Source organism: Oncorhynchus masou, unplaced genomic scaffold, assembly GCF_036934945.1.
Source record: "Oncorhynchus masou masou isolate Uvic2021 unplaced genomic scaffold, UVic_Omas_1.1 unplaced_scaffold_1088, whole genome shotgun sequence".
In the NCBI taxonomy this organism is placed as follows: domain Eukaryota; kingdom Metazoa; phylum Chordata; class Actinopteri; order Salmoniformes; family Salmonidae; genus Oncorhynchus; species Oncorhynchus masou.
Window position 1 is genome coordinate 116,855 of NW_027000596.1, and position 27,425 is coordinate 144,279.

Sequence of the window (27,425 nt, forward strand, 5' to 3'; positions counted from 1 at the left end):
AACTTTGACCGTGGTATGATTGTTGATGCCACACATGGTGATTCCAGCATCTCAGAAACAGCTGCCTCCTGAGATTGTTATGCACTACAGTCTCTAGAGTTTACAGAGAATGGTGCGATAAACAAAACACATTCAGTGAGCGGCAGTTCTGTGGGCAAAACCACCTTGTTAATGAGAGAGGTCAGAGGAGAATGTCCAGACTCATTCAAGCTAACAGAAAGGCCACAAACGCTCAAATAACAGCTGTTTAAAACAGTGGTGTGCAGAAGGGCATCTCTTAACTTCTTTGGAACTGGGGGGCAGTATTGAGTAGCTTGGATAATAAGGTGCCCAGAGTAAACTGCCTGCTACTCAGGCCCAAAAGGTAGAATATGAATATAATTAGTACATTTGGATAGATTATTATAACACTATGAAGTTTTTCTAAAACTGTTTGAATGATGTCTGTGAGTATAACGGAACTCATATGGCATGCAAAAATCCAACCAGGAAGTAGGAAATCTGAGGTTTGTAGTTTTTCAAGTCATCGCCTATCCAATATACAGTGTCTATGGGGTATTACACTTCCTAAGGCTTCCACTAGATGTCAACAGTCTTTAGAACGTTGTTTCAGGCTTCTACAATGAAGGGGGAGCGAATAAGAGCTGTTTCAACCAGGTGTCTGGCAGAATGCCATGAGCTAAGTCACGCGCGCAGCCGTGAGAGTGAGCTTCATTCCTTTTCATTTCTAAAGACAAAGGAATTCTCCGGTTGAAACATTATTGAAGATTTATGATAAAAACATCCTAAAGATTGATTCTCTACATCGTTTGACATGTTTCTACGAACTGTAATAGAACTTTTTTGACTTTTCATCTGGACTAAGTGACCGCGCCTTGTGAATTTGGATTTGTGAACTAAACGTGCGAACAAAAGGAGGTATTTGGACATAAATGATGGACTTTATCGAACAAAACAAACATTTATTGTGGAACTGGGATTCCTGGGAGTGCATTTTGATGAAGATCATCAAAGGTAAGTGAATATTTATAATGCTATTTCTGACTTTTGTGACACCTCTCCTTCTTTGGAAAATGGCTGTATGTTTTTCTGTGGCTCGGTGCTGACCTAACGTAATCACAACGTGTGCTTTTGAAATCAGACACTGTGGCTGGATTAACGAGAAGTTTATCTTTAAAATGGTGTATAATACTTTTATGGGGGACGCTACCGTTATATCCCAGAGGAGTTAACGTACAACACCGTGAATAATTCAGGCTGTTGTGAAGGCAAAAGGGGTCCTACCCAGTACTAGATGGGTGTACCTAATAAAGTGGCCGGTGAGTGCACAGTAATGTCAAATATGAAAACATGGTCTGGAAAAGTGGTACATGGGACCATAGAAACAGTGTCTGATAAAGAGTGATGTATGAAATATTACATCCATAGATAATGTCGTCCAGTTGGTTCATGTTCCACGGTCATTGGTGTCAATGGATCTCGTTATCCTGAAACATTCATGATCTAAACATGGAATATTGTTCGTCAGTTTCCATAAAACTATGCATTAAGAGTAACGCAACAGTTACTTATCATTTTGAGCAGTTGTATCAATTGATAGTTAGATCATTGTAATGAAATGAATAGACAGACATCTCAGATGTAATGTGTGAATTGCATTTTGAAATTGTAATACTTTGATGTTTAGTTGTGTAATTTTGAACAGGTGATTTTAGTTCAATTATCTTAGCTTTATGTGTATTGTATCCAAGCAACTGGAAAAAAGTGTTAGAGTTTTGAAAAATGTGCATTTTGATCAGTGGTTGTGAGTTTTGAAAAATGACATCAAGTTTTCCCAAATTAGTGCCAAAGTGATTGTAAAAAAAACTGTAACAGCACATACATGCAGAGGAGTAATAATCCCAGTGAATCAGAGGAAGAGGTCTGTTAGCCTTCTCACACTATGGTGCCCACCTGAACCGCACTGTGCTGCTTCAGCAACAACTATGGTGGATGGGTGACCAGTCCAGTAGAGCTTCATTCTGAGTGGTTTGGTTGGCCTGACGTAACGTATGGCCTACAGTCTACAACATCTCACACACACAGACACTCATTCACTTACTGTAGATAGGGGGTTTGCTTTTCACTTTCACAAAACATACATGTACAACTGTATACAGCCCCATGGAACATGCTGTAAGAATTCAGAGAGAGAGGGGGAGGAGAGAGAGAGAGAGGGAGAGAGAGGAGGGGCAGACAGAGCTGTCTGTCAGGTGCACTAATTGAGAAAAAGTGACAGAGTGATCGAGACACCGAGAGAGAGGAGAGGAGAGATGCTTGAGAGAGGAGGGGCAGTGTGCAGAACAGTTGTGGATCTCTTCTCTTCAGGCTTGCTAAAGGAAAGGATGCACATGCTCAGAGATAAAGAGAGGGAGGGGGAGAGAGAAAAGGAGAGAAAGAGAGGGAGGGGGAGAGAAAAGGAGAGAAAGAGAGGGAGGGGGAGAGAGGAGGAGAGAAAGAGATCTCTTCTCTTCAGGGAGGGGAAAGAGAAACAGGAGAGAAAGAGAGGGAGGGGGAGAGAGAAAAGGAGAGAAAGAGAGGGAGGGGAGAGAGAGAAAGGAGGAGAAGAGAGGGAGGGGGAGAGAGAAAAGGAGAGAAAGAGAGGGAGGGGGAGAGAGAAAAGGAGAGAAAGAGAGGGAGGGGAGAGAAAAGGAGAGAAAGAGAGGGAGGGGGAGAGAGAAAGGAGAGAAAGAGATGGAGGGGGAGAGAGAAAAGGAGAGAAAGAGAGGGAGGGGGAGAGAGAAAAGGAGAGAAAGAGAGGGAGGGGGAGAGAAAAGGAGAGAAAGAGAGGGAGGGGGAGAGAGAAAAGGAGAGAAAGAGAGGGAGGGGGAGAGAAAGGGAGAGAAAGAGAGGGAGGGGGAGAGAGAAAAGGAGAGAAAGAGAGGGAGGGGGGAGAGAAAAGGAGAGAAAGAGAGGGAGGGGGAGAGAAAAAAGGAGAGAAAGAGAGGGGGGGGAGAGAGAAAAAGGAGAGAAAGAGAGGGAGGGGGAGAGAGAAAAAGGAGAGAAAGAGAGGGAGGGGGAGAGAAAAGGGAGAGAAAGAGAGGGAGGGGGAGAGAGAAAAGGAGAGAAAGAGAGGGAGGGGGAGAGAGAAAAGGAGAGAAAGAGAGGGAGGGGGAGAGAGAAAGGAGAGAAAGAGAGGGAGGGGGAGAGAGAAAAGGAGAGAAAAGAGAGGGAGGGGGAGAGAAAAGGAGAGAAAGAGAGGGAGGGGGAGAGAGAAAGGAGAGAAAGAGAGGGAGGGGGAGAGAGAGAAAGGAGAGAAAGAGAGGGAGGGGAGAGAAAGGGAGAGAAAGAGAGGGAGGGGGAGAGAGAAAAGGAGAGAAAGAGAGGGAGGGGGAGGAGAAAAGGAGAGAGAAAAGGAGAAAAGAGAGAGAAAGGAGGGGGGGGGAGAGAGAAAAGGAGAGAAAGAGAGGGAGGGGGAGAGAAAAGGAGAGAAAGAGAGGGAGGGGGAGAGAGAAAAGGAGAGAAAGAGAGGGAGGGGGAGAGAGAAAGGAGAAAAGAGAGGGAGGGGGAGAGAGAAAGGAGAGAAAGAGAGGGAGGGGGAGAGAGAAAAGGAGAGAAAGAGAGGGAGGGGGAGAGAGAAAAGGAGAGAAAGAGAGGGAGGGGGGAGAGAGAAAAGGAGAGAAAGAGAGGGAGGGGGGAGAGAGAAAAGGAGAGAAAGAGAGGGAGGGGGAGAGAGAAAGGAGAGAAAGAGAGGGAGGGGGAGAGAGAAAAGGAGAGAAAGAGAGGGGGGGGGGAGAGAGAAAAGGAGAGAAAGAGAGGGAGGGGGGATAGAGAAAAGGAGAGAAAGAGAGGGAGGGGGGAGAGAGAAAAGGAGAGAAAGAGAGGGAGGGGGAGAGAGAAAAGGAGAGAAAGAGAGGGAGGGGGGAGAGAAAAGGAGAGAAAGAGAGGGAGGGGGAGAGAGAAAAGGAGAGAAAGAGAGGGAGGGGGGGAGAAAAAGGAGAGAAAGAGAGGGAGGGGGAGAGAGAAAAGGAGAGAAAGAGAGGGAGGGGGAGAGAAAAAGGAGAGAAAGAGAGGGAGGGGGAGAGAGAAAAGGAGAGAAAGAGAGGGAGGGGGAGAAAAAGGAGAGAAAGAGAGGGAGGGGAGAGAGAAAGGGAGAGAAAGAGAGGGAGGGGGGAGAGAGAAAAGGAGAGAAAGAGAGGGAGGGGGAGAGAGAAAAGGAGAGAAAGAGAGGGAGGGGGAGAGAGAAAAGGAGAGAAAGAGAGGGAGGGGGGAGAGAGAAAAGGAGAGAAAGAGAGGGAGGGGGAGAGAGAAAAGGAGAGAAAGAGAGGGAGGGGGAGAGAGAAAAGGAGAGAAAGAGAGAGAGGGAGAAAAAGAGATAAAGAGAGGGAGGGGAGAGAGAAAAGGAGAGAAAGAGAGGGAGTGAGAGAAAGAGAGAAAGAGAGGGAGGGGGAGAGAGAAAAGGAGAGAAAGAGAGAGAGTGAGAGGAAAGAGAGAAAGAGAGAGAAAAGAGGGAGAAAAAAGAGAGAGAGAGAGAGAGCTAAAACAAAATAAGGAAAGGCTATAGCTACTGTGTGTGCTATAGTGTGTGTGTGCACATGGATTTATGCATTGTGTGTGTGTGTGTGTGTGTGTGTGTGTGTGTGTGTGTGTGTGTGTGTGTGTGTGTGTGTGTGTGTGTGTGTGTGTGCATCTGTGTGTGTGTGCATCTGTGTGTGTGTGTGCATCTGTGTGTGTGTGCATGCGTGTGTGTGTGTGTGTGTGTGTGTGTGTGTGTGTGTGTGTGTGTGTGTGTGCATGTGTGTGTGTGTGTGTGTGTGTGTGTGTGTGTGTGTGTGTGTGTGTGTGTGTGTGTGTGTGTGTGTGTGTGTGTGTGTGTGTGTGTGTGTGCATCTGTGTGTGTGTGCACGTGCATGCATGCGTGTGTGTGTGTGTGTGTGTGTGTGTGCGTGCGTGTGTGTGGACAGAGATACAGTATGAGGCTGTCGTTGTGTTTGGCACAACTCAAGCAGTAATTTGGACAGAGGCCAGCTGGCAAAGGGCAAATAAGGGTTTCCTTCTTGTCTTGTTTTCCATATTTCCCCTTTTTATTTCTGGGTCTCAGTGTGATTTTCAGAGGTTTGAAGTGAACGAGAGAAAAAAACATTCAAAACCTCAATGGACATAATCCGTTTAGCCACGTGGAACTAATTTATCGAAGCACTTACTCTCACTCTCTCATTCTCTCTCACACACACTCTCTCTCTCACATGTACTCTCTCTCTCTCTCTCTCTCTCTCTCTCTCTCTCTCTCTCTCTCTCTCTCTCTCTCTCTCTATATATATATATATATATATATATAGTCGGAAGTTTACATACACCTTAGCCAAATACAACATTTTTCCTGACATTTAAGTTACAAACTCCCCGTCTTAGGTCAGTTAGGATCATCACTTTATTTTAAGAATGTGAAATGTCAGAATAATAGTAGAGAGAATGATTTATTTCAGCTTTTATTTCTTTCATCACATTCCCAGTGGGTCAGAAGTTTACATACACTCAATTAGTATTTGGTAGCATTGCCTTTAAATTGTTTAATTTGGGTCAAACGTTTCAGGTAGCCTTCCACAAGCTTCCCACAATAAGTTGGGTGAATGTTGTCCCATTCCTCCTGACAGAGCTGGTGTAAATGAGTCAGGTTTGTAGGCCTCCTTGCTCGCACACGCTTTTTCAGATTGAGGTCAGGGCTTTGTGATGGCCACTCCAATACCTTGACTTTGTTGTCCTTTGGCCATTTTGCCACAACTTTGGAAGTATGCTTGGGGTCATTGTCCATTTGGAAGACCCATTTGCGACCAAGCTTTAACTTCCTGACTGATGTCTTGAGATGTTGCTCCAATATATCCACATAATTTTCCTACCTCATGATGCCATTTATTTTGTGAAGTGCACCAGTCCCTCCTGCAGCAAAGCACCCCCACAACATGACGCTGCCACCCCCATGCTTCACTTTTGGGATGGTGTTCTTTGGCTTGCAAGCTTCACCCTTTCACCTCCAAACATAACGATGGTCATTATGGCCAAACAGTTCTATTTTTGTTTCATCAGACCAGAGGACATTTCTCCAAAAAGTACAATCTTTATCCCCATGTGCAGTTGCAAAACGTAGTCTGGCTTTTTTATTGCGGTTTTGGAGCTGTGGCTTCTTCCTTGCTGAGTGGCCTTTCAGGTTATGTCGATATAGGACTCGTTTTACTGTGGATATAGATACTTTTGTACCTGTTTTCTCCAGCAAAAGGTCCTTTGTTGTTGTTCTGGGATTGATTTGAACTTTTCGCACCAAATTACATTCATCTCTAGGAGACAGAACGCAGTCTCCTTCCTGAGCGGTATGACAGCTGCGTGGTCCCATGGTGTTAATACTTGCGTACTATTGTTTGTACAGATGAACGTGGTGCCTTCAGGCATTTGGAAATTGCTCCCAATGATGAACCAGACTTGTGGAGGTCTACAATTATTTTTTCTGAGGTCTTGGCAGATTTTTTATGGAATATCTACATAGACGTACAGAGGCCCATTATCAGCAACCATCACTCCTGTGTTCCAATGGCACGTTATGTTAGCTAATTCAAGTGTATCATTTTAAAAGTCTAATTGATCATTAGAAAACCCTTTTGCAATTATGTTAGCACAGCTAAAAACTGTTGTGCTAATTAAAGAAGCAATAAAACTGGCCTTCTTTAGACTAGTTGAGTGTCTGGAGCATCAGCATTTGTGGGTTCGATTACAGGATCAAAATGGCCAGAAACAAAGACCTTTCTTCTGAAACTTGTCAGTCCATTCTTGTTCTGAGAAATGAAGGCTATTCAATGCGAGAAATTGCCAAGAAACTGAAGATCTCATACAACGCTGTGTACCACTTACTTCACATAACAACGCAAACTGGCTCTAACCAGAAGGCCCCGGTGCACAAGGAGGCCCCGGTGCACAACTGAGCAAGAGGACAAGTGCATTAGAGTTTCTAGCTTGAGAAAAAAAAATCCAGCTACAATAGTCATTTACAACATTAACAATGTCTACACTGTATTTCTGATCAATTTTATGTTATTTTAATGGACAAAAAATGTGCTTTTCTTTCAAAAACAAGGACATTTCTAAGCGACCCCAAACTTTTGAACGGTAGTGTATATACAGTGCATTCAGAAAGTATTCTGACCTCTTGACGTTTTCCACATTTTGTTACGTTACAGCCTTATTCTAAAATGGTTTAAATTGTTTTTTCCCCTCCTCCATCTACACACAATACCCCATAATGACAAAGCAGAAACAGGTCTGTAGAATTTTTGCAAATATAACAAAAAGTAAAAACTGAAATATTACATTTACATAACTATTCAGACACTTTACTCAGTACTTTGTTGAAGCACCTTTGGCAGCGAGTACAGCCTACAGTCTTCTTGGGTATGTCGCTACAATCTTGGCACACCTGTATTTGGGGAGTTTCTCCCATTTCTCCCATGTAGATCCTCTCAAGCTCTGTCAGGTTGGATGAGGAGCATCGCTGCACAGCTATTTTCAGGTTTCTCCAGAGATGTTATTTCGGGTTTAAGTCAGGGCTCTGGCTGGGCCATTCAAGGACATTCAGAGACTTATCTTGGCTGTGTGTTTAGCGTCATTGTCCTGTTGGAAAGTGAACCTTTGCCCCAGTCTGAGGTACTGAGCGCTCTGGAGCAGGTTTTCATCTAGGATCTCTCTGTACTTTTCTCCATTCATCTTTCCCTCGATCCTGACTAGTCACCCAGTCCCTGCCGCTGAAAAACATCCCCACAGCATGATGCTGCCACTACCATGCTTCACCGTAGAGATGATGCAAGGTTTTCTCCAGCCATGATGCTTGGCATTCAGGCCAAAGAGTTCAATCTTGGTTTAATCAGAACAGAGAATCTTGTTTGTCATGGTCTGAGAGTCCTTAAGTGCCTTTTGGCAAACTCCAAGTGGGCTGTCATGTGCCTTTTACTGAGGAGTGGCTTCCGTCTGGCCACTCTACCACAAAGGCCTGATTGGTGGAGTGTTGTAGAGATGTATGTCCTTCTGGAAGGTTCTCCCATCTCCACAGAGGAACTCTGGAACTCTGTCAGAGTAACCATTGTGTTCTTGGTTACCTACCTGACCAAGGCCCTTCTCCCCTGATTGCTCAGTGTGGCCAGACGGCGTCTCCAAACTTCTTCCATTTAAGAATGATGGAGGCCACTGTGTTCTTGGGGACCTTCAATGCTGCAGGTATTTTTTGATGCCCTTCCCCAGATCTGTGCCTCGACAGAATCCTGTCTCGGAGCTCTACGGACAATTCCTTCCACCTCATTGCTTGGTTTCTGCTTTGACATGCACTGTTAACAGTGTGACCTAATATAGACCGGTGTATGCATTTCCAAATCATGTCCAATCAATAGAATTTACCACAGGTGGACTCCAATCAAGTTGTAGAAACATGTCAGGGATGATCAATGAAAACAGAATTAACCTGGGTCTTCAAGCAAAGGTCTGAATACTTATGTTCATGAAGGTATTTCTGCTTTTATTTTTAATACATTTGTAAAAAAAAAACTAAATACCTATTTTTGCTTTGTCATTATGGAGTATCGTGTATAGATTGATGATGACAAACATTAATTTAATCAATTTCAGAAAAGGCTGTAACGTAATTAAATGTGGAAAAAGTCAAGGGGTCTTGAATAACAGCCGCAGACCATTATTCATCCTCCATCAAAAGAGACATCCCTCTAGTGGTGTGGGGTCTGTGCTTTGGCAAAGTGAGTGGGGTTATATCCTTCCTGTTTGGCCCTGTCCGGGGGTGTCATCGGATGGGGCCACAGTGTCTCCTGAACCCTCCTGTCTCAGCCTCCAGTATTTATGCTGCAGAAGTTTATGTGTCGGGGAGCTAGGGTTAGTTTGTTATATCTGGAGTACTTCTCCTGTCCTATCCGGTGTCCTGTGTGAATTTAAGTATGCTCTCTCTAATTCTCTCTTTCTCTCTTTCTTTCTCTCTCTCGGAGGACCTGAGCCCTAGGACCATGCCTCAGGACTACCTGACATGATGACTCCTTGCTGTCCCCAGTCCACCTGGCCGTGCTGCTGCTCCAGTTTCAACTGTTCCTCCTGTGATTATTATTATTTGACCATGCTGGTCATTTATGAACATTTGAACATCTTGGCCATGTTCTGTTATAATCTCCACCCGGCACAGCCAGAAGAGGACTGCCACCCCACATAGCCTGGTTCCTCTCTAGGTTTCCTCCAAGGTTTTGGCCTTTCTAGGGAATTTTTCCTAGCCACCGGGGCTTCTACACCTGCATTGCTTGCTATTTGGGGTTTTAGGCTGGGTTTCTGTACAGCACTTTGAGATATCAGCTGATGTACGAAGGGCTATATAAATAACTTTGATTTGATTTGATTTTGATCAAACTTTACAGTTCGCAAAATGCATTGGGGCAGGTAGTGTTCTCCTGGCATCCACCAAACCCAGATTCATCCGTCGGACTGCCAGATGGTGAAGCGTGATTCATCACTCCAGAGAACACGTTTCCACTGCTCCAGAATCCAATGGCGGTGAGCTTTACACCACTCCATCCGACGCTTGGCATTGTGTATGATGATCTTAGGCTTGTGTGCGACTGCTCGGCCATGGAAATCCATTTTGTGAAGCTCCCAACAACAGTTATTGTGCTCATGTTGCTTCCAGAGGCAGCTTTGAACCGAGGACAGACGATTTTGACGCGCAACGTGCTTCACTACTCAGGGGTCTTGTTCTGTGAGCTTATGTGGCTTACCACTTCTCGATTGAGCCGTTGTTGATCTGAGACGCTTCCACGTCACAATAACAGCACATACAGTTCACCGGGGCAGCTCTAGCAGGGCAAACATTTGATGAACTGACTTGTTGGAAAGGTGGCATCCTATGACGGTGCCATGTTGAGAGTTACTGAGCTCTTCTTCCATTCTGTTGCCAAAGTTTGTCTATGGAGATTGCATGGCTGTGTGCTCAAGTTTATACACCTGTCGTCAACAGGTGTGGCTGAAATAGCCAAATCCACTTTTTTGAAGGGGTGTAGACATACTTTTGTATATTTATATATCTTTACACCCAGATCCCAACAGCTCCTCCACTATTCCACCTCTCCCTCTCACTGTGTGCCAACGAACAGCCCTCCTCTCCAGACCATCTCTATATGGTTCCCAGGGAATGAACAACAGACCAGCTCCATATGAAAATGTGTCAGAATCACAGCAACATGAGAGACAAAGAGACCGTGCGCCAGAGAAATGTAGCTGGAGAGACAAGAGAATCTTAGAACAAATACCAGCTCACACATACACACACAATCTCATGCACGAACACACACACACACACGCACACGCACACGCACACACACACAGTATGCTCTGTGCTGCTGCTGGTGGGATACAGCCGACAGGCCGACACCCGTAGAGAGAAGGCAAGGAGCCTGGGTAATTGTTCCCGCTCATCATTTTGATGAGTTGCTTTTAATGCAAAACAGTAAAAAGACAACATGCAATTATGTTGAAGACAGAGCAGCTGAATGTGGTTGATGAACAGTCTGGATTCAATCAGGATCTTAATGCATTATGTACAATTAAACTGCAGTCTGGTTAATGGCCTCCACTGCAAACTGAGTAATAATCCTAGTCATTACCACCTCCATTACTTTTATTGGACTTGGCATTATCATCGTCCGACTTGTTAATATTATTCTGTTTTCCAGCTCAGAAATCTCCCTGTGACTTCGATAGCCATTGCTAAAAGTTGAAAACGAAAGATACGTTAACTTGTGTTTTGTGGGTGGAAGGAAGGAACGAGAAGATTCGCTATGACCTGTAAGTGCTCATCTCTCTGGTTCCATCGTTCTCTCATTCTCCCTGTCATCTGTACCTCCATGTTGTTTCAGAGAGATGGCTGTAACTCAATCCTCTAACACCATGTTGTTTCAGAGAGATAGCTGTAACTCAATCCACTAACACCATGTTGTTTCAGAGAGATGGCTGTAACTCCATCCACTAACACCATGTTGTTTCAGAGAGATGGCTGTAACTCCATCCACTAACACAATGTTGTTTCAGAGAGATAGCTGTAACTCCATCCACTAACACCATGTTGTTTCAGAGAGATGGCTGTAACTCCATCCACTAACACCATGTTGTTTCAGAGAGATGGCTGTAACTCCATCCACTGACACCATGTTGTTTCAGAGAGATGGCTGTAACTCCATCCACTAACACCATGTTGTTTCAGAGAGATGGCTGTAACTCCATCCACTAACACCATGTTGTTTCAGAGAGATGGCTGTAACTCCATCCACTAACACCATGTTGTTTCAGAGAGATGGCTGTAACTCCATCCACTGACACCATGTTGTTTCAGAGAGATGGCTGTAACTCCATCCACTGACACCATGTTGTTTCAGAGAGATGGCTGTAACTCCATCCACTGACACCATGTTGTTTCAGAGAGATGGCTGTAACTCCATCCACTAACACCATGTTGCCTGCCTCCCATGTGAATACCTTAAACATGGATTCGTCTAAGCATGAGCTAGAGTGCGGACTCTCCACCCCTGGTTAGGTAAAAAGCTGAGGGATGGGGCTGGAGACATTTAACCACTCTCATATTCATAGACAAAACTACGGATGCAAGGATTGACCTTCAGTTATATCAAACGTATAGTTTAACCATGTTTTGGGGCTATACAGTGTTTGTTGACATTTTATTTGTTTTCAAACATTAGAGTAAAACAAGCTTATAGTTTGGGTTTCTGATGGGGTACAACAGTTAAACTGAGCTCATGAGGCAATTATAAGATATATTCTTAAAGAATCAATGGGTATAAATCATTCATTTATAAGTCACAAAATGGATGTAGCACCTGCTGATTGCCCCTTTAAATCCCATAAATCCATGGCGGGAAGTGAATAAGTGCATGACTCTCTGTGGCCGCAACATCTAAGGGCCGCCCATCCCCAAAACAGAGTGTCCATTAACAACAAACAGAACCACAGCTGCATCAAACAACATCAGCCCCAGCTACACATCATACGACCAGAGTAGTGATTATCAGTGACCACAAACACAATGTAGATCCTGCAGCACATTCCCCGCTGGCTTGCCCTGGCCAAGACACAACAGCTGGCCTCGTCTTAAAGGGGTAGTTCATCTTAATGACAACAATAGTTAGAATGTTCCTTCTTAAAGGGGTAGTTCACCTTAATGACAACATTAGTTAGAATGTTCCTTCTTAAAGGGGTAGTTCACCTTAATGACAACATTAGTTAGAATGTTCCTTCTTAAAGGGGTAGTTCACCTTAATGACAACATTAGTTAGACTGTTCCTTCTTAAAGGGGTAGTTCATCTTAATGACAACATTAGTTAGAATGTTCCTTCTTAAAGGGGTAGTTCACCTTAATGACAACATTACCCACTTGGCACACTGGTTGAATCAACGTTGTTTCCATGCCCTTTTAATGTTATTACGTTGAACCAACGTGGAATAGATATTGAATTGATGTCTGTGCCCAGTGGGTAGTTAGATAGTTCCTTCTTAAAGGGGTTGTTCACCTTAATAACAGTTAGATGTTATCTTATTCTGGAAGTAGTCTGTACACCAGGAACCATCTAACTAATGTTGTATTTTGCGTTAACTATCCCTTTAAACAAGGAGGCTATGCTTGGGGCTTGGCATACCCTGAGTCTGCTGTGTTTAGGCGGGTCGGGTGAGGCAGTCAGAGCCTGGGTAGGGTGGGAACCACCACAAGCACCAGAGACACAACAGCTGAACAGCCCAACCCTGCAGTCTGTCAACCTCTTTACTGGCGTGTTGTTCAGTGGGCTGAGTGACATTCTTGCTGACGTGAATTTGAATACCGCAACATTTTTTGGCTGAACTATTGACCCGTCACTCCATCCTAAAAAACACTGCATGGCGCTTCACCCCAAACATGCTCCAGGGGAGGGGCAGAGGCCTATTTCAGAGCCCAGAGAAAAGGGTGGGAGCCTGGGCTAATTTCTTAAGGATGACAAGCCGTCTGTCCTCCCCTGGAACCTCAACCCAGGCTGAGAATACATGCTGTCAGAGTGAGATTACACGCTGTTAAGCTGCAGCTCCGTACTACGGAACGCCGTTTGGGTCTTTACGTGTCACAGAAGATACCCGTCATATAACACTATTTGACGTGTCACATAAGCTTGTTGACCAATCAGGACCTGAATAGGACTGCAGGTCACATAATCATTTTACGAGTTCATTCATTGTTTATATAGTTATTACACATGGACTAGACTATCACTCGTATTCCATATGTCCCAACGATTCATCGATACGTATGCTATGATGCTGGTAAAGTCGTCTCGCCCACCTGCCCTTCCTCGAGCTCTGGACAGTGCTGGTCGTAAAACAGTTAGCTTGCTGATGGATTTGATGTAAAACAATGTTCTTCCCCAAAAACACAGCAAAACCACAAGTTGTACTGGTTCTAGCTAAATACCAAAAAGTTGCGGTCTATAGGAGAACATGAAAATGGGTGTTTCTTATTTAATTAGTTCAGGTTAGGTAATACCTCCCTGTTCCACTCCGTTTCTGAATGTTTCATTCCGTTTGGTGCCTAATGAACACAACCCAGGAGCCGTTGATAAGGCCCAAAAAGAGAGCTGCCTGAAATTAGCCCTTTGGATCACCTTTTTAAGGACACACCTACAATATTTCCACCCCTCCCACCTGAGCACAAAGAGCTGATAAAAGACAGGTCAATTACCAACCCTTTGCACAACAGTTTGAAAATAGCAGAGCTCTGGCTTTAACAGGTGGAAACTGCCAACGAACGTGTGTTTGACACCAGCACCGCCTTAACGTCGGCCCAAGATAGAGCCCTGAGAATTCATAGACTGGGAGAGAAGGACAAGTAGGGGATTCTCTTACAAGTCCATTAATAATGATGGCAGCATAGAGTGCAGAGTGCTGAGTCATCTTTACATTTAGCTGAAAATAGTAATCGATCGAAAAATGAAACCACCTAGAACCCCTGGATGTGTGTATCATGAGGATATGTTATGTGGCTGTCGATCCTTAAAGGCCCCCGTCACGTTGAGAAGCCTGCGAGCTAAATATACCTGATGACATCATGCTAACTCGGTGGTCAGGCGTCACTCATTCCATTGTTTTTCCTGTGGGGTTTCTCTCTTACCTTCGTGTGAGTGAGGGAACCAGATCTGAGAGGCGCTGGAGTGGGGCCCACCACGGAAGGATCCGGGTGAAGAGGGTGAGGAGGGGGGCCGCGAGGGGTGAGAGGGGTGGGAGGACGAGCCCAGACTGCTGGCCAGGAACGTACCCATGAAGGAAGCAGAGGAGTTTCCCATCAGACCACTACCTATAGCCACACAGAGAATGAACAGTGTGAGAGAAAGGAGAGGGAGAGAAGAGGTTATGGCTGGAAGTACCTTGATTTCCGGCCACATATTCTCACGTTAATTCTGATATTCCAATGAATAGGCGATTGAACAGCCCTTAAATGTGAAGCAATGTGAGACTTTGGTTAGAGTTATGGCAAACCATAAAACATGGGGGGACCGGCTGGAAAAGACCTTCTGGGCAATGATTTCCACTTCATAAAACATGGGGGGACCGGCTGGAAAAGACCTTCTGGGCAATGATTTCCACTTCATAAAACATGGGGGGACCGGCTGGAAAAGACCTTCTGGGCAATGATTTCCACATCATAAAACATGGGGGGACCGGCTGGAAAAGACCTTCTGGGCAATGATTTCCACTTCATAAAACATGGGGGGACCGGCTGGAAAAGACCTTCTGGGCAATGATTTCCACATCATAAAACATGGGGGGACCGGCTGGAAAAGACCTTCTGGGCAATGATTTCCACATCATAAAACATGGGGGGACCGGCTGGAAAAGACCTTCTGGGCAATGATTTCCACATCATAAAACATGGGGGGACCGGCTGGAAAAGACCTTCTGGGCAATGATTTCCACATCATAAAACATGGGGGGGACCTGCTGGAAAAGACCCTCTGGGCAATGATTTCCACATCATAAAACATGGGGGGGCCTGCTGGAAAAGACCCTCTGGGCAATGATTTTCACATCATAGAACAATGGGAGCATTGATTCAGCGGAGTGAGCATTGATTCAACAGAGTGTGGGTATCTCTATGTATGCTTCATGACTACACTAGCTGTATGCTGTACCTGAACGTCACTGCATAGTGTGGACAGTATCTTTAATTACTGATGGCAAAGCACATATAACCTGACAAGATCCTTTCAGGGATCCAAATGTTGCAAAAAAACCTCATAAAGGTCTGTGTTAGAGCAGTTCAGTATTCATTACTACTACCTTCATTACCACTACCGTCATTACTACTACCTTCATTAATACTACCTTCATTAATACTACCTTCATTACTACTACCTTCATTACTACTACCATCATTAATACTACCCTCATTACTACTACCTTCATTACCACTACCTTCATTAATACTACCTTCATTACCACTACCTTCATTAATACTACCTTCATTACCACTACCTTCATTAATACTACCTTCATTACTACTACCTTCATGACTACTACCTTCATTAATACTACCTTCATTAATACTACCTTCATTAATACTACCTTCATTACCACTACCTTCATTACCACTACCTTCATTAATACTACCTTCATTACTACTACCTTCATTATTACTACCGTCATTAATACTACCATCATTACTACTACCTTCATTACTACTACCTTCATTAATACTACCGTTTAATACATTACTACTACCTTCATTACCACTACCTTCATTAATACTACCTTCATTAATACTACCTTCATTACTACTACCTTCATTACTACTACCTTCATTAATACTACCTTCATTACTACTACCTTCATTAATACTACCTTCATTAATACTACCTTCATTAATACTACCTTCATTACTACTACCTTCATTACTACTACCTTCATTAATACTACTTCATTACCTTTCATTACTACTACCTTCATTAATACTACCTTCATTAATACTACCTTCATTAATACTACCTTCATTAATACTACCTTCATTACTACTACCTTCATTACTACTACCGTCATTACTGTCATCTTTAAGGCCCAACATCATAAGGGATGTGCATTCGACCATCAACGCTACTAAAAAGCACAAATGAATTGACAGTGGATAGAGAATACTGTAATACACTATTATCCATTTTCCTACTAGCTGACGTCATGGTGCCTGACATTGGCAATCTGTCCATCCCACAGCATGGGGACCAGGGATCAGTAGACCTGTAGGCTTCACCACTCTGTGGTAGACTCGCTATGTCTGACAGATCAGCTCCCTGAGGAGTGTGTGTGTATGTGTTTGTGTTTGTGTTTGTGTGTGCGTGTTTGTGTATGTGTGTGTGTTTGTGTGTGCGTGTTTGTGTGTGTGTGTGTATGTGTTTGTGTTTGTGTTTGTGTGTGCGTGTTTGTGTTTGTGTGTGCGTGTTTGTGTATGTGTGTGTGTTTGTGTGTGCGTGTTTGTGTGTGTGTGTGTGTGTTTGTGTGCTCCCCTCCCCCTCAGAGCAGTCCAACCGACATTGGATTCCTCCTCCCCTCTCTCCATCCCTCTCTCCCCATGGGGAGACAGGTCTCATCTCACAGCTGAGTACACACTTTCTCAGGCTCTCTCCCTCTATCTTTCTCCCTCTCCCGATCTCTATCTCTCACTCTTTTCCCCAGTGTCCCTTACTCAATTTCTCTCCCTCCCTCCATTGTCTCATGACCTCAATCTCTCTTATTGCTCTGCTCCATGTCCCTCTCTCCCTCTCTCTCTTTCTCTATAGCAATCTCCTTCTGCTTTCTCTCCCCCTCTCTATTTCTCTATCACTCCCTCTCTTCCAGGCTCCTTTTTTATTGTCTCACCCACTCAGCTTTACTCTTCCTCTCTCCAGCCCCGCACTGCTTTCTCAAAATGACCATCTCTTCTCCTCTACTCTACACCTCATAGTCTACTACACCATGTCCCCAGCCTCTCCTCTCTCCTCTCGTCTCCTTCTCTACCTGTCTCCTTCTCTACCTGTCTCCTTCGCTACCTGTCTCCTCCTCTCCACTCTCTCCTTCTCTACCTGTCTCCTCCTCTCCACTCACTACTCTCTCTCCTCCTCTCCCTCTCTCCTCCTTCCCCTGTCTCCTCCTCTCCTCTCTCTCCTCCTCTCCCTGTCTCCTCCTCTCTCTCATCCTCTCCCTGTCTCCTCCTCTCCACTCACTCCTCTCTCCTCCTCTCCACTCGCTCCTCTCTCCCTGTCTCCTCCTCTCCACTCACTCCTCTCCCTCTCTCCTCCTTCCCCTGTCTCCTCCTCTCCTCTCTCTCCTCCTCTCCCTGTCTCCTCCTCTCTCTCATCCTCTCCCTGTCTCCTCCTCTCCACTCACTCCTCTCTCCTCCTCTCCACTCTCTCTCTCCTCCTCTCCTCTCTCTCTCTCCTCCTCTTTCCTCCCCCTATAAGACACATTGCTTTGGGTTGGCTTTATTCTGCTCTGTAATAATGGCACCAGCAGAGCAATCTGTCCCTGGCTTGGCAGACTGTGGGTTTAACAAGACAACGATGAGTAACTGATCATTCTCAGCAATCCCTGTGTGACTGGGCTGATTGACTATTATACATTACAGGGCCAAGCCAGAGAAAACACACTGATTAACCACTGCATCGGTTGTCTTCCCATTATGGTGCTGCCGGCACACTTGAGAAACGGACCTCTGCAATGTTTCTCTCTACCTCTCACTTACTCTCTCTTTCTCTGTCTCTCTCTCTCTCCCTCCCTCTCACTTCCCCTCTCTCTCTCCATGTCTCTCTCACTTACTCTCGCTCTCTCTCTCTGTCTCTCAATCTCCCTGTTCATCTCTTTACCCAAAGTCACTGGCTACCATGCATATGCATGAGGTTTCCTTGGATGAGCACTCAAGAGACAGTACAGTGAGTGTGTGTGTGTGTGTGTGTGTGTGTGTGTGTGTGTGTGTGTGTGTGTGTGTGTGTGTGTGTGTGTGTGTGTGTGTGTGTGTGTGTGTGTGTGTGTGTGTGTGTGTGTGTGTGTGTTCAACACGGTCCCCGGGAAAAACCACTCGGGTTCAAATCAAATCAAAATCAAATCAAATTGATTTATTTAGCCCTTCGTACATCAGCTGATATCTCAAAGTGCTGTACAGAAACCCAGCCTGAAACCCCAAACAGCAAGCAATGCAGGTGTAGAAGCACGGTGGCTAGGAAAAACTCCCTAGAAAGGCCAAAACCTAGGAAGAAACCTAGAGAGGAACCAGGCTATGTGGGGTGGCCAGTCCTCTTCTGGCTGTGCCGGGTGGAGATTATAACAGAACATGGCCAAGATGTTCAAATGTTCATAAATGACCAGCATGGTCGAATAATAATAAGGCAGAACAGTTGAAACTGGAGCAGCAGCACGGCCAGGTGGACTGGGGACAACACGGTACCTGGGGGAAACCACTGGGGTTCAACACGGTACCTGGGGAAAACCACTGGGGTTCAACACGGTACCTGGGGAAAACCACTCTGGTTCAACACGGTACCTGGGGGAAAACCACTCTGGTTCAACACGGTACCTGGGGAAACCCACTCTGGTTCAACACGGTACCTGGGGGAAACCACTCTGGTTCAACACGGTACCTGGGGGAAAACCACTCTGGTTCAACACGGTACCTGGGGAAACCCACTCTGGTTCAACACGGTAAAACCTGGGGGAAAACCACTCTGGTTCAACACGGTACCTGGGGAAAACCACTCTGGTTCAACACGGTACCTGGGGAAAACCACTGGGGTTCAACACGGTACCTGGGGGAAACCACTCTGGTTCAACACGGTACCAGGGGAAAACCACTCTGGTTCAACACGGTACCTGGGGGAAACCACTCTGGTTCAACACGGTACCTGGGGAAAACCACTCTGGTTCAACACGGTACCTGGGGAAAACCACTCTGGTTCAACACGGTACCTGGGGGAAAACCACTGGGGTTCAACACGGTACCTGGGGAAAACCACTCTGGTTCAACACGGTACCTGGGGGAAAACCACTCTGGTTCAACACGGTACCTGGGGAAAACCACTCTGGTTCAACACGGTACCTGGGGAAAACCACTCTGGTTCAACACGGTACCTGGGGAAAACCACTCTGGTTCAACACGGTACCTGGGGAAAACCACTCTGGTTCAACACGGTACCTGGGGAAAACCACTGGGGTTCAACACGGTACCTGGGGAAAACCACTGGGGTTCAACACGGTACCTGGGGAAAACCACTCTGGTTCAACACGGTACCTGGGGAAAACCACTGGGGTTCAACACGGTACCTGGGGGAAACCACTCTGGTTCAACACGGTACCTGGGGAAAACCACTCTGGTTCAACACGGTACCTGGGGGAAAACCACTCTGGTTCAACACGGTACCTGGGGGAAAACCACTCTGGTTCAACACGGTACCTGGGGAAAACCACTCTGGTTCAACACGGTACCTGGGGAAAACCACTCTGGTTCAACACGGTACCTGGGGAAAACCACTCTGGTTCAACACGGTACCTGGGGAAAACCACTCTGGTTCAACACGGTACCTGGGGAAAACCACTCTGGTTCAACACGGTACCTGGGGAAACCACCTGGGGAAAACCTGGGGAAAACCACTCTGGTTCAACACGGTACCTGGGGAAAACCACTCTGGTTCAACACGGTACCTGGGGGAAACCACTGGGGTTCAACACGGTACCTGGGGGAAAACCACTGGGGTTCAACACGGTACCTGGGGGAAACCACTCTGGTTCAACACGGTACCTGGGGGAAACCACTGGGGTTCAACACGGTACCTGGGGGAAAACCACTGGGGTTCAACACGGTACCTGGGGAAAACCACTCTGGTTCAACACGGTACCTGGGGGAAAACCCATCTGGTTCAACATGGTACCTGGGGGAAACCACTCTGGTTCAACACGGTACCTGGGGAAAACCACTCTGGTTCAACACGGTACCTGGGGGAAAACCACTCTGGTTCAACATGGTACCTGGGGGAAACCACTCTGGTTCAACACGGTACCTGGGGAAAACCACTCTGGTTCAACACGGTACCTGGGGGAAAACCACTCTGGTTCAACACAGTACCTGGGGGAAAACCACTCTGGTTCAACACGGTACCTGGGGAAACCACTCTGGTTCAACACGGTACCTGGGGAAACCACTCTGGTTCAACACGGTACCTGGGGAAAACCACTGGGGTTCAACACGGTACCTGGGGGAAACCACTCTGGTTCAACACGGTACCTGGGGGAAAACCACTCTGGTTCAACACGGTACCTGGGGAAAACCACTGGGGTTCAACACGGTACCTGGGGAAAACCACTCTGGTTCAACACGGTACCTGGGGAAAACCACTCTGGTTCAACACGGTACCTGGGGAAAACCACTCTGGTTCAACACGGTACCTGGGGGAAACCACTCTGGTTCAACACGGTACCTGGGGAAAACCACTCTGGTTCAACACGGTACCTGGGGAAAACCACTGGGGTTCAACACGGTACCTGGGGAAAACCACTGGGGTTCAACACGGTACCTGGGGGAAACCACTCTGGTTCAACACGGTACCTGGGGGAAACCACTCTGGTTCAACACGGTACCTGGGGAAAACCACTCTGGTTCAACACGGTACCTGGGGAAAACCACTCTGGTTCAACACGGTACCTGGGGAAAACCACTCTGGTTCAACACGGTACCTGGGGAAAACCACTCTGGTTCAACACGGTACCTGGGGGAAAACCACTCTGGTTCAACACGGTACCTGGGGAAAACCACTCTGGTTCAACACGGTACCTGGGGAAAACCACTCTGGTTCAACACGGTACCAGGGGAAACCACTCTGGTTCAACACGGTACCTGGGGAAACCACTGGGGTTCAACACGGTACCTGGGGAAACCACTCTGGTTCAACACGGTACCTGGGGAAAACCACTCTGGTTCAACACGGTACCTGGGGGAAACCAGCCTGGCGCGTAACATGAAACATGTAACAAAACAGTTCCACACAAAGACATGGGGGAAACAGAGGGAATATATACGTAGTGTGATTAGGGAATGTAAACCAGGTGTGCGGGGAAACAAGACAAAACAAATGGAACAATGACAAGTGGAGCGGCGATGGCTAGAAGGCCGGTGACGTCGACCGCCGAACAAGGAGAGGAGCCGACTTCAGTGGAAGTGGTGACATCCATTTAGCTGGGTTTCCTCTTGTGTCACTACAGATAAACCAGAACCAGGCTGAACTATGTGATGTTGTACTTTTAAACTACTAAATATCACATAAAACACATGTAATGTACACAACAACTGAAATATTTGATGAAAGTAAAGTCATGTGAATAAATAGTTAATGAGTGATAAGCAGCACTGGGATAAGCAGCACTGGGATAAGCAGCACTGGGATAAGCAGCACTGGGATAAGCAGCACTGTGATAAGCAGCACTGGGATAAGCAGCACTGGGATAAGCAGCACTGGGATAAGCAGCATTGTGATAAGCAGCACTGGGATAAGCAGCACTGTGATAAGCAGCACTGGGATAAGCAGCACTGGGATAAGCAGCACTGTGATAAGCAGCACTGGGATAAGCAGCACTGGGATAAGCAGCACTGGGATAAGCAGCACTGGGATAAGCAGCACTGGGATAGCAGCACTGGGATAAGCAGCATTGTGATAAGCAGCACTGGGATAAGCAGCACTGTGATAAGCAGCACTGGGATAAGCAGCACTGGGATAAGAGGCACTGGGATAAGAGGCACTGGGATAAGCAGCACTGGGATAAGTAGCACTGGGATAAGCAGCACTGGGATAAGCAGCACTGGGATAAGCAGCATTGTGATAAGCAGCACTGGGATAAGCAGCACTGTGATAAGCAGCACTGGGATAAGCAGCACTGGGATAAGAGGCACTGGGATAAGAGGCACTGGGATAAGCAGCACTGGGATAAGCAGCACTGGGATAAGCAGCACTGGGATAAGCAGCACTGGGATAAGCAGCACTGGGATAAGCAGCACTGATCAGTCACTCCCATCATAGGACTTCTGGTCATTGTTTGATTCTGTGCTGTTACAGCATTCAACCAAAATAATCGAAAACACAGATTATTTCTTAATAATCTAATCAAAACCAAACCGACCTCAAAAAGCACTAATGTCTCAGCTCTAATCATTTAGCAGACAGGTTTTAGAGCTCAGAGAGAATGACTACAAGGCATCGGTGCTGGGGAGCCCTGCAGGGAACAGCCTATGGCAGCAGGACTACTGCTCTCTCCACCTCCTACACTCTGCCTCTCCTGTCCCCTGTCGACCACAGCTCCAGACAGGTGGAAATCCCCCACAATCCCTGAGCTTATCTCACACCGCTCAATCAGACCACAGCCCCAACCTGGCCACCTCTGGCTCCAACACCCCACCAAACCCCAACCCGCTGTGTGTGTGTGTGTGGTGTGTGTGTGTGTGTGTGTGTGTGTGTGTGTGTGTGTGTGTGTGTGTGTGTGTGTGTGTGTGTGTGTGTGTGTGTGTGTGTGTGTGTGTGTGTGTGTGTGTGTGTGTGTGTTACAGAGCAAGGTTGAGAGCCAGACCTACTGTGTGTACTGACACACAGTACAGACATAACAGACCAGACCTGTACAGATATATCAGAATTGTGTGGTAGGGATCATGTTACAGAGCAAGGTTGAGAGCCAGACCTACTGACACACAGTACAGATATAACAGACCAGACCTACTGACACACAGTACAGATATAACAGACCAGACCTACTGACACACAGTACAGATATAACAGACCAGACCTACTGACACACAGTACAGACATAACAGACCAGACCTACTGACACACAGTACAGATATAACAGACCAGACCTACTGACACACAGTACAGATATAACAGACCAGACCTACTGACACACAGTACAGATATAACAGACCAGACCTACTGACACACAGTACAGATATACTGACAGTACAGACAGACCTACTGACACACAGTACAGATATATCAGACCAGACCTACTGACACACAGTACAGACATAACAGACCAGGCCTACAGACACACAGTACAGATATAACAGACCAGACCTGCCTTGTCTCCCTGTACTCTAACACAATGACTGTCCTACAACAAAACTACACGGATGCACAACATGGTCTCAGAGCATTTCGTATCATTCTGTATGTACATCTGAGACACTCCATTTAGGTTGACATGTTACAATTTGTATGGTATGTATTCATTTGTGGATGTCCATCATCCATTTCGTATGTGGTGTTAGAAATTACAATCCATATGATATGTTAAGAATTACAAATCGAACAATACGTTACAAATTACAATTCGTACGTGGGACAAATTTTAAAACCTAGGTGGCTATTGCTAACGTTAGCTAGCTCTAGGGGTCAGGGTAAGGGGTTTTAAGGTTAGAGTTAGAGGAAGGTTTAACTAACATGGATTCACATTTACTATGTTACGTCTGATGTATGAGACCAGTCTGGGATGTACTACTGTTTCAGCCTAACACTAGAAACCACACTAATACATTTAGATAGAGGAGGGGTAATGGAACAGCCCTGTACAGTACCACCACCCCTCCTCCATCCCCTTCTCCTCTCCCTCCTCTCACCCACGTCTCTGAGGACTGCACCTGTACAGTACCACCACCCCTCCTCCATCCCCTTCTCCTCTCCCTCCTCTCACCCACGTCTCTGAGGACAGCCCCTGTACAGTACCACCACCCCTCCTCCATCCCCTTCTCCTCTCCCTCCTCTCACCCACGTCTCTGAGGACTGCCCCTGTACAGTACCACCACCCCTCCTCCATCCCCTTCTCCTCTCCCTCCTCTCACCCACGTCTCTGAGGACAGCCCCTGTCGGCACCACGAGCCAAAGGTGTGGGCTGATTATGAGCCCAGCCAGTCAGCCAGCCAGCCAGTCCTCCCAACCACTCTCCTGCCAAGGCCTCCACACTCCCAGCCCCCCCCCACACACACACACACACACGAACACACACACCCACACTAAGCCCCCAGCCCCCACATTAATCAACTAAGCCTCCTGCATTATTAACATGTCCCAGAGAGAGAGAGAGATATACCATGCAGCATCCACACTGAGAGGAGAGGACCACAGATATGTCCTGAGAGGAGAGGACCACAGATATGTCCTGAGAGAGAGAGATATACCATGCAGCATCCACACTGAGAGGAGAGGACCACAGATATGTCCTGAGAGAGAGAGGACCACAGACATGTCCTGAGAGAGAGAGATATATACCATGCAGCATCCACACTGAGAGGAGAGGACCACAGATATGTCCTGAGAGAGGGAGGACCACAGACATGTCCTGAGAGAGGGAGGACCACAGACATGTCCTGAGAGAGGGAGGACCACAGACATGTCCTGAGAGAGGGAGGACCACAGATATGTCCTGAGAGAGGGAGGACCACAGACATGTCCTGAGAGAGAGAGGACCACAGATATGTCCTGAGAGAGGGAGGACCACAGACATGTCCTGAGAGAGGAGAGGACCACAGATATGTCCTGAGAGAGGGAGGACCACAGATATGTCCTGAGAGGAGAGGACCACAGATATGTCCTGAGAGGAGAGGACCACGGACATGTCCTGAGAGGAGAGGACCACAGACATGTCCTGAGAGGAGAGGACCACAGATATGTCCTGAGAGGAGAGGACCACAGACATGTCCTGAGAGAGAGATATACCATGCAGCATCCACACTGAGAGGAGAGGACCACAGATATGTCCTGAGAGGAGAGGACCACAGATATGTCCTGAGAGGAGAGGACCACAGACATGTCCTGAGAGAGAGATATAACATGCAGCATCCACACTGAGAGGGAGGACCACAGACATGTCCTGAGAGAGAGATATACCATGCAGCATCCACACTGAGAGGGAGGACCACAGACATGTCCTGAGAGAGGGAGGACCACAGATATGTCCTGAGAGGAGAGGACCACAGACATGTCCTGAGAGGAGAGGACCACAGACATGTCCTGAGAGAGGGAGGACCACAGACATGTCCTGAGAGGAGAGGACCACAGACATGTCCTGAGAGAGGGAGGACCACAGATATGTCCTGAGAGGAGAGGACCACAGACATGTCCTGAGAGGAGAGGACCACAGACATGTCCTGAGAGAGGGAGGACCACAGATATGTCCTGAGAGAGGGAGTCCTGAGACCACAGACATGTCCTGAGAGGAGAGGACCACAGATATGTCCTGAGAGGGAGGGACATGTCCTGAGAGAGAGATATACCATGCAGCATCCACCTGACAGACATGTCCTGAGAGAGGGAGGACCACAGACATGTCCTGAGAGAGGGAGGACCACAGACATGTCCTGAGAGAGGAGAGGACCACAGACATGTCCTGAGAGAGGGAGGACCACAGACATGTCCTGAGAGAGGAGAGGACCACAGACATGTCCTGAGAGAGGGAGGACCACAGACATGTCCTGAGAGAGGGAGGACCACAGACATGTCCTGAGAGAGAGAGGACCACAGATATGTCCTGAGAGGAGAGGACCACAGATATGTCCTGAGAGAGGGAGGACCACAGATATGTCCTGAGAGGGAGGACCACAGATATGTCCTGAGAGGAGAGGACCACAGACATGTCCTGAGAGAGGGAGGACCACAGACATGTCCTGAGAGAGGGAGGACCACAGACATGTCCTGAGAGGGAGGACCACAGACATGTCCTGAGAGAGGGAGGACCACAGACATGTCCTGAGAGAGGGAGGACCACAGACATGTCCTGAGAGAGGGAGGACCACAGACATGTCCTGAGAGAGGGAGGACCACAGACATGTCCTGAGAGAGGGAGGGATAGAGGAGGAGGTACCAGGAGAAGAGAAGGAGGGGGATAATAACAAGCCAAGCAGCAGGAAGAGGGAAAGAGGAGGTGAGGAGAGCACTAATCCATAGATATTTAGACAGAGGGGGAGAAGCTAAAGCTTGTAGAGGCCCCTTTAGCTGGTCCGGGGTCAGACCATATTATTAGGCTTTCAACACTCAGTAAGCAGACATGACCACCATCACTGATCCTGAGACTGTATGTCACTCAACAAGAGATAACATGTCTAGTGGACAATATAAATGGGCTGACTGGTAGTCAAAACCTGAACAGATGTTAATAGGATTCATAGGAGGGAGCTGCTAATCATCCCTGGCCTGGCGATCTGATTGGCTCCTGCTGACTGTACACCCTGCCACTCCAGAGTCTAGACATATTGACCCGCCCTCTCACTGTCACGTCTCCTGCTGGTTAGTTGACAGGGCCATGTCTCCTACTGGTTGGTTGACAGGGCCATGTCTCCTACTGGTTGGTTGACAGGGCCATGTCTCCTACTGGTTGGTTGACAGGGCCATGTCTACTGTTGGTTGGTTGACAGGGCCATGTCTCCTACTGGTTAGTTGACAGGGCCATGTCTCGTACTGGTTGGTTGACAGGGCTATGTCTCCTACTGGTTAGTTGACAGGGCCATGTCTCTTGCTGGTTGGTTGACAGGGCCATGTCTCCTACTGGTTGGTTGACAGGGCCATGTTAGTTGACAGGGCCATGTCTCTACTGGTTGGTTGACAGGGCCATGTCTTTGCTGGTTGGTTGACAGGGCCATGTCTCCTGCTGGTTGGTTGACAGGGCCATGTCTCCTGCTGGTTGGTTGACAGGGCTATGTCTACTGTTGGTTGGTTGACAGGACCATGTCTCCTACTGGTTGGTTGACAGGGCCATGTCTCCTACTGGTTGGTTGACAGGGTCATGTCTGTTGCTGGTTGGTTGACAGGGCCATGTCTGTTGCTGGTTGGTTGATAGGGCCATGTCTGTTGCTGGTTGGTTGACAGGGCCATGTCTGTTGCTGGTTGGTTGACAGGGCCATGTCTGTTGCTGTGATGGTCAAGACTTCACTGAGCTGCTTTCTCTGCCAACTTCACTCTCATCTAAAACACAGCCAGATGCTTTCCCCTCACAGTCAACCCTCACCTTACCCACTGACAGGCAGCAGTGAGGTACAACCACTACATTATCACACCACTACTCTACCACCACATATCTACAATACAATACATTATCACACCACTACTCTACCACCACATGTCTACAATACAATACATTATCACACCACTACTCTACCACCACATATCTACAATACAATACATTATCACACCACTACTCTACCACCACATATCTACAATACAATACATTATCACACTACTCTACCACCACATATCTACAATACAATACATTATCACACCACTACTCTACCACCACATATCTACAATACAATACATTATCACGCCACTACTCTACCACCACATATCTAC

At 47.0% G+C, this 27,425-nt stretch overlaps 1 protein-coding gene across 1 annotated transcript in view; it reads right to left on the reverse strand.

Annotated features, from left to right (window-relative positions):
- Positions 1-16,265, reverse strand: part of LOC135529083 (BAH and coiled-coil domain-containing protein 1-like) — a 37,709-nt gene extending 21,444 nt beyond the window's left edge. Inside the window, 2 exon segments of the mRNA XM_064957989.1 lie at positions 14,207-14,389; positions 16,253-16,265. Coding sequence (XP_064814061.1) covers positions 14,207-14,389; positions 16,253-16,265 — 196 coding nt within the window.
- Positions 16,266-27,425: the final 11,160 nt, after the last annotated feature.